The 8186-nt window shown below is 50.9% G+C and overlaps 1 protein-coding gene across 1 annotated transcript; it reads right to left on the reverse strand.

Annotated features, from left to right (window-relative positions):
* Positions 1-1209: 1209 nt before the first annotated feature.
* Positions 1210-8121, reverse strand: RAD51 (RAD51 recombinase). The gene is made up of 10 exons (XM_008644042.2): positions 7868-8121; positions 7388-7498; positions 6918-7055; positions 6398-6515; positions 5755-5846; positions 4981-5075; positions 4003-4116; positions 3574-3703; positions 2169-2290; positions 1210-1899 (listed from the first exon to the last, which is right to left on the reverse strand). Exons 1-10 carry the CDS (start codon positions 7991-7993, stop codon positions 1776-1778), a joined length of 1170 nt encoding a protein of 389 aa, XP_008642264.2. The 5' UTR covers positions 7994-8121; the 3' UTR covers positions 1210-1775.
* Between the last annotated feature and the right edge of the window lie 65 nt (positions 8122-8186).

Consider the following 8186-nt stretch of genomic DNA (forward strand, 5'->3'; position numbering starts at 1 on the left):
CTGCGGCCCCGCCGGGGCTCCGGGCGCGGCCCCGCCACGGCCCCGGAACCCTCCAAACCCCCCCGGTCCCCGCAGCGCCGGAGGAATTTTTTATACATCGCAGGCAGATAATTCTCGTAGAGAAACCCCAAAAATAAAAGATATGCGGTCGGGTTGGGGAGGCGGGGGGCAGGCAGTGTTCTGCTTTAAATTAAAACGTATTGGGAAAAAGAAATCTGTGGAACAGCTCATTTCCTCTCCTGGGCTGGCTTCTGTGTGATCGGCTGTGATTCCAGCTGCTCGCTGTGGGACGCTAAGGAAACGCCAGGTGCTGAGCACTACAGAAGATAATGGGAAATCTCTCTGGATCAGGCAGTGTCCCAGAAGTCTGGCAGTGCTCAGCATTCCTGGCTAGAATTTGGGGAGAGGGTCCCCTTCCACAGTGTCCCCATGGAGCTGACACTTCCCAGCATTCCTGGCTGGAATTTGGGGATCCCAGCACAGCCCCTCCATAGTGTCCCTGTGGACCTGGCACTGCCCACCATCCCTGACCAGGGTTTGGGGCTTCCAGCACAGCCCCCCCAGCACATCCCGCTGCTTCCTCAAGTCCCCTTTAACCAGGATCCTTTTTGGGGTGGGGGCACCCAAACCCAGCACAACTGGCTTTAATCCAATTTGGGGGGATCTCCCCTCTCCCCTCCTCACCGAATTCCCGCTGCCAAAACCCAGCCTGAGGCTCAGCTCTCCATCCCCTCAATCTCTCCAAGGAATTGCACTTGGATTTCCCAGTCCAGCAGGGCAGCAATGCTGTTGTCCTCATTGTGTATCTTAATTGCAGAACTGCCTAAGAAATAATTGAAAGAAATTAAAAGAATGAAGAGAAAATAAAGAAGAGCTGCCAGCTCCAACCAAGGGGTGCTCAAGCCCCTTCTCAATGAGTTGCTTTAATTAACCAATGAAAATGAAGCAATTAAGATCACATCAACATGTTATTATTCTTTTTAATTGAGTTCTAGAGAAATATTGCAGAATATAAAAGAACTTTTTTAACCCCCAAAACTCTTCGAGGAGATCCACAGGGCAGGGCTGCACTGCACCCCCAAACCGAGGAGAACTGGGAGAAAAGACAAACCCAGACTGAGATTCCCAGGAGATTGGTGCAGCTTCTGCCAGCCAGAACAGCCCTTGTTCTGAAAACCCACCTGTGAATCCCAGGAACCTGGGCCATCATCAATGTCCTCAGGGGCCTTTTTATTTAAAGCAGATTTCCAGAGAGTATTAACTACAGAACTACAGAAAATTAAACTGAAATGTAAAGGAACAGCTCCCCCAAGCCAGCAGGCTGCAGCATCCAAAAGAAAATGAACAGAAAGATTATGGATTGGGACCATCAGCAATCCCAGATCCCTCGTGTGGAATAGCACTCTGCTTTGGTTTATAAATCACCACTCCTCTTAGGGGACAAACCCTTCAGCTTTGCTTCCAATTCACCAAGTTCCCAACTGTGGCCACTGAGGTTCTGCTGCACCGTGTCCACGGTGGGATCCAGGAAAACACGCAGGGTATGGTCCTCTGGGAATGTTGCTGAGGAAGCCACTGACCTAATCTGTGCCTGCAGCCCAGAGGGAATCTCTTCCCAACAGCTCTGGCTGTGCTCGGTGTGTCCCGACAGTTCCCACGCTGACACACCACAGCTTCCTCTGCCCGTTGCCTTGGGAAGTATCCCTAAGGTGCCACCAAGAAAGGAGCTTCTTATGGGCACAGAGTCTTGGGCTTCAGGGGAAGAAAAGGAGCTTTCAGTCTTTAGCATCTCCCACTCCGTCAGCATTGATAGCAAACATGGCTTCAGCCTCGGGAAGACACGGAGAGTCATAGATTTTACAGATCCTGGTCTCACCTCGGCCTTTCCGCAGGTACAGCCTGACAGGGAGAGGCAAGGAATCAGGTCAGGATGGGCAGCGTGCTCCCAGAAAATCATCCTAATCCATAAGGGATTAAACAGAGCTGTATGAACTGCCTGAGATGTTCATTTCCCTGCGGACGGAGGGCCCAGTGTGGCACTAAGCCGAAGCATAGGCTGGGCCTCCCATGGACAGACTATGGAAACCCCCAGAAGTAAAAGATGCTCAGCCAGTTTCATAAAACATTCCAAACCCAAGCTCCTGGGATCTGTCCATCTCTTGTCTCACCTGGTGGTGGAAGCATGAGCGATGATATTGCCTCCGATGGGTTTTTTGGGATCTGCAGCAAACATGGCAGCTCCGTCTACCTGTGCCACCACCTGGTTTGTGATGACAACGGCCACACCGAACTGCAGGGGAAACAACCAAAACCCAGTTATTCCCACAATCAGAGCAGAAAAGCAGGGAAAAGGACACAGGGGCACTCCTGGTATCCATAACTGTGGGATCCAGCCCCTCCAAACCAATGGGAGCAGAGGTGGAGACAAAGCCCTTAGGACCAGTTTGCTGGGGTTTATAAGAAAACCAGTGAGTTTTACTTTGGCAATTGTATTGGGTTTGTATGGCCAGGATTTGGTAGTGGGGGGGCCACAGAGATGGCTTCTATGAGAAGCTGCTGGAAGCTTCCACCATGTCAGGCAGAGCCAATCCCAGGATGGCCCCAAGAGGGACATGCTGCTGGCCAAGGCCAGGCCAATTAGAAATGGTGGTAATGCTTCTGTGATAGCAGATTTAAGAAGAAATCAAACAAAACTTGTGGTGCAGCTTCAATTCCAGCTAGAAAAGAGTAGGAGTGAGAATATGAGGAGAACAAGATGCAGACACTAAGGGCAGTGAAGAAAGAGGGGGAGGAGGTGCTCCAGGCACCAGCTGAGATTCCTCTGCAGTCCGTGGTGAGGACCATGGTGATCCTCCCTGCAGCCTATGGAGATCCACAGGGATGCAGAGATCCACCCACAGCCCGTGGAGGAGCCCCACGCTGGAGCAGGTGGATGCCTGGAGGAGGCTGTGAGCGACGTGGTGGAGAGAGGGGCCCTGCTCCCAGGCTGGAGCAGCCTGTCCTTGGGGCACTGCACCCCGTGGAAGAGAGACCCATGGTGCAGCAGTTTGAGGGGCACTGCTGCCTGTGGGATGGACTCACATTGCAGCAGTTCACAGGGAGCTGCTGCTCGTGAGATGGAGCCACATCGGAGAAGTTTGTGGAGAACTGTCTCCTATGGGAGGGACCCCACAGTGCAGCAGGGGAACAACTCCTCTCCCTCAGCAGTGGGAGAAGCCTTGGGTGGATGAACTGACCAAACTCCCCCATTCCCATCTCACTGTGCCGCTGGTATAGAAGGTAGAGCTGGGGAGGAGGGAGAACTGAGGGTAAGGTGTTTTCAAGAGCTTATTTTACTTCTCATGATCCTGCTTTAATTTTGTTAGTAATGAGTTCACTTCACATGTCTAAGTTGAGCCTGTTTTTCCCTGTATGGTGATTGATGAGTGTTTTCTCCTGGTCCTAAACTCACAAACCCTTCATTAAACTTTCTCTCCTCTGTCCAGTTGCAGAGGAGGGTGAGTGAGCGGCTGTCACAGGCGCCTGGCGTTTGGCAAGCGTCAACCCACAACATTAAACCCAGTCAATGCTCACCTCATCTGCCAGGCGCAGCAGCATCCGCAGGAACCTGGCCAGGTGCATCTGCCTGGCGGAGAGCTCCCCCCTTCCCGAGTAATCCGTGCGGTACAGGGCCGTGGCACTGTCCACGATCAGCAGCGCGTACCTGGGAAAGGGGAGGCAGGGCTGTTAAGTCTCAGTTCCAATCCCAAGCTGCCTGCACAGCTCTCCTGGGAGCTAGGAAATCATCAGCACTGTTTCTAACCACAGTTCTAAACTGAGCTTCCTCAGGCTGGCACTGAGGAACCATGAATTCCCTGTGTTTGTACAGCCACATCAGCTGGAGCCAGTCCCTGGCATCCAGAATTCCAGCAGCAAGACGCGCCCGTGGAGCAAGCTGGCTCCCTGGAGAAGCCAAAGGCTAATCCCATGTGGGAACAAAACCCCTTAGATCAGTGTAATTACCGTGACTCAGCCATCATGGCAGAGGCCTGGTACAGCAGCTGGGTCTGGTGGTCAGTGTTAAAGCCCCGGGCATAGGCCACGTTGTCCAGGACATCGCTGCCAGACAGGCCATACCTGCAAAATCAGGGAAAATAAAGGGATAAACCCTGGGTGACAATTTCATCCATAGCAGTTAGCCCAGAGCTTTGCCAAAAGACTGGAATAAAAACTCACATCCCCAGCAAAGATAAAAACAGAAAAAATGCAACCTGTGGTGATGAGAAGAGAACGGAATGATTGGAACCATTTTAAATGGATAAGAGGAAACGGCCTCATGTCATACCAGGGGAGGCTGAGGCTGGATATTGGGAAGTCTCCTAGTGGAAAGGCTGTCCAGCCCTAGTACAGCTGCCCAGGGCAGTGGTGGAGGCCCCATCCCTGGAGGGATTTAAAGCCGTGTGGATGTGGCACTTGGGGACATGGGACAGTGGTGGCCTCGGCAGCACCGGGGAACGGTTGGGCACCATGATCTCCGAGGGCTCCTCCAACCTGAAGGATTCCATGATTCCAAGGACATTCTGTACACGGCCAGCACAGACACAGCTGTGCCTGCTGCAAACATCATTTCACTTCCTCTCCTTTGCTTGGCTGCCAAATATTCCCTGGCGACAGGGAACACAGGAGCAGTCCTTGCTGCAGGAGAAGCCAGCAGGGTTAGATCAAATTCCCCTCAGAAAGAGCTAACAGGATCCAGCCAGTCCTGTCCCCAGCTGCTTGGGAAGCTCCCAGTGCCTTCCAGTAGCAAAAAGAGAGGGAAATCACCTCATGCCAAGGGACAATGACACGAGAGCTGTGGGGAGAGAGCAGCAGGGACAGGAGAGGAATGGCAACACCAGAGGTTTCCAAAGGGAACACCTGCCAAATCAACCTCCACGGCCTGTGGAAAACGTTTTCCAACTGAGTTGTGAGTCCATCTATTCCTGTCTTCCACTCACAGACCTTTCAGCCACAGCCAGGAGCCGCTCTGGACGGAAGGTCCCCTCCGTGTCGATGTACATGGCTTTTCCCTCGCCGCCCCCGCGGTCTATGGGGAGCTAAAGGAGAAGGCAAGGAATGAACAGGGAATAATCTATCCATAAATACAGCAGATATTGCCACACACCCTCACTGAACTCATACAACAAATAACATCCCAAGTTATTGTGATTAAAGTCCCATTTAGCTGGGAAAAGCAAGAGGAAAGATTCCTGGTCCCCCATCTCTGACACCTTCCTTTTGTAGTACCTGTCACCTGGAGTGCCAGGACAAGGGGGAATGGCTTCCCACTAACACAGGGCAGGGATAGATGGGATATTGTGAAGAAATTCTTCCCTATGAGGGTGGTGAGACTCTGGCACAGGTTGCCCAGAGAAGCTGTGGCTGGCCCCGGAGCCCTGGAAGGGTCCAAAAGCCGGGTTGGACAGGGCTCGGAGCAACTTGGGATAGTGGAAGATGTCCCTGCCCATGGAACTGGACGGGCTTTAAGGTCCCTTCCCACCCCAACCATTCCAGCATTTCATGATTCTACACAAGGTGACAGGTGCTTAGCTTTGAGCTGGGAAGTTTAGAGAGTCAACTAAATGATCAAATTAAGTCCAAGCCTCTAATATTTTAGGGAATAGCAACCTCTAGACAGTAATAAACACTTAGAAAGTCAAGGAAAGTGCCAAAATTAGCAAATATCCCAAGGCTGTGGGGTCTGAATATTGGACTGTAATGAGGTGAAGCCCCCACCTGACAGGTGACTGCCAGGGTGTGACACAGCTGCGTCTTCCCAGTACGGAATTCCCCGAACAATTCTGTTATGGACCCTGTTTCTATTCCTCCTGAAAGGAAAATAATAATAATTATTAATAAAACTTAAAAGGTCACATGCTACAAACAGGTATGATCTATGTATCCCACATATCAAATACTACATTCACAGAGACTCAGTTAAACACTGGATTTGGCTGAAAGTTTCAAAGCTAAGAGGGAAAACTGCTTGTCAGCCTGAGGTTTGTGTGTGCTGTAGATAAGAAGTTCGGGTGTGTTTTTGAAGATGGTGAAGAGCTAAAATTACTTGTTTTAATTTTTGGATTACCAGAGGAATGGGGAGATGGTGATGCCTGGTTTCGTTTACCCTAAACACATTGCGGACTTAAATAAACCAGAAGCATCAAAAAATGGACAGCTTTGGGTCTTGCATCATGACTAAAAGGACTAAAAGCTATTTCTGCAGCTTTTAAAATAAAAGCAATTATTCAAGAGCAGTTCTAGAGGTCTTTCATCCAACCAGGGCTTGCCTTATGTGGTTCTGTGCAAGGACCCCACTCACAGGAAAACCCCACCCTAATAACTGAGCTTAAGCAGGAAAGAGAAATAATAAAATGCTGACCTTGAAGCAGCTTATCCAGCTCTTTGGAGCCAGTGGTGATCTGGATGATCTCTGACCGTCGCTGGTGGAATTCTGTGGCTGTGGTGAAGCCCATGGGAACCAGTTTGGCTGCCTCAGCCTGAGGGAAAAACCCAACGGAGCAGTGCCAGGAGAGTTCATGCCATTCGTTAACCCCCCCAGTAATTAATATTTCCTGCCTTGTGGAGAGGCACCCATATCATTCCATGCACATTTCATAGACCTTGCACAAGCTGGTACCTCTGAACAGAACTGAAATTCTGCTCCGAGAAAAAGCTCCAACATCCCTTTTGTGTGTTTTATGGAAATATCCTCCCCTTGTCCCCCACCAGGTCAGTTCAGTCCTGTCCTGGTGTGTTTTGCCTTTTCCCATCACAAGTCATGTTACACCTCTCATCACCTTCACTGCCCTCTGGAGACCTTCCAAATTCACCACAACACTTTCAGCCAGCAGAAAGAAACTTGTGGAATATCTTGGGTTAAAGTTCCAGAATATCCTTACCAAGATTTTGTCAGCTTTGGCTTCGCTGATGCCTTTAATGTTCAGCAGCTCCTTCTTTGGTGCATAAGCCACAGCCTCCACTGTGTGAAATCCAGCTTCTTCCAGCTTCTTCACATCATTGGCATTTATGCCACATTGCTGGGAAGCAGGGAGGGAGGAAAAAGGACACGTGTTGGTATTTTTTTTTTTACACAACATAAGTAAGAATTTAGCAGCAGAGTTTTCAGTTTCGCCTGGTTTTTAAAGAAAAAGGTTTAGGTTGGATATTAGTAAGAAATTCTTCCCTGTGGAGGTGGTGACACCCTGGTGGAGAAGCTGTGGATGCCCCATGCCTGGAAATGCTCAAGTCCAGGATGGATGGGGATGAGCTTTTAAGGTTCCTTCCAACCCAAACCATTACAGGATTCCATTCTAGGAAAAAGAGTAGCGGATATATGGAAAACTTTCTCCAGAGGTAACTCCTCACCTACCTCCAACCTGGATATGAGCTGCGGCCCAAAGCTCTCCTCCTCTGCTGACGTGTCTGCACTGGCCTCGAGCTGCATCTGCATGGCCATGGCAGCGAGGGACCAGGACACCCCCTGGAAGGAACCAAACACTTCAGTGTTCCCTCTTAGCAGTAAGTTACGTGGTCACATGAATCAGGATCATGGAGTTATTAAAGCTGGAAAACTCCTCTGAACTAGCCCTTGATGTTGGGGCTGGGCTGTGCCCCAGAGCCTGCCTCCCCTCGGACTGCCACAAACACCTTGGAAAGGGCTGGAGGACCCTGCGGAGGATTTGTACCACCCCTGGGATTGCTGAGCAGGATGGCAGGCAGGAGCTGTCATGGGAAACTGAAGGATACAAGGGAATTCACACACTTGGAATATAACACACAATTTGAATATTATAGATTATAGTGACAGGACAAGGGAGAATGGATTCAAACTGACAGAGGGGAAATTTACATTGAATACTGGCAGGAAATTCTTCTCTGTGAGGGTGCTGAGGCCTTGGCACAGAGAAGCTGTGGCTGCCCCTGGATCCCTGGAAGTGTCAAAGGCCAGGCTGGAACTCGATGGCCATTCCGGCATTCCACGATTCTAACTTTACCGGGGGCCCGGCCAGCAGCACCTCCCATGTACCGCCCGCCGGCGATCTGGAACTCCTTGGGTTCCCCGCGCCACGTCCCCTCATTCTGCTCAACTCCAGCCCTTTGTTTAACGCCCCTCACGGCCCCCCACAGGTGACGGCCTTTCCCCCCACTCCCCCCAGGCTCCCGCGGCC

This window comes from Corvus brachyrhynchos, unplaced genomic scaffold, assembly GCF_000691975.1.
Source record: "Corvus brachyrhynchos isolate BGI_N302 unplaced genomic scaffold, ASM69197v1 scaffold281, whole genome shotgun sequence".
Lineage (NCBI taxonomy): Eukaryota > Metazoa > Chordata > Aves > Passeriformes > Corvidae > Corvus > Corvus brachyrhynchos.

Bases quoted from the DNA above. Each gene is read 5' to 3' on its own strand.
- RAD51 (XM_008644042.2), bottom strand. From the start codon at position 7,993: ATGCCGGAATGGCCATCGAGTTCCAGCCTGGCCTTTGACACTTCCAGG. The intron at 5,847-6,397 runs GTCAGCATTTTA...TTTTCCTTTCAG, and splicing joins GCTGGATAAGCTGCTTCAAG to GAGGAATAGAAACAGGGTCC. The intron at 2,291-3,573 runs GTGAGCATTGAC...TTTCCCCTGCAG, and splicing joins TGCTGCGCCTGGCAGATGAG to TTCGGTGTGGCCGTTGTCAT.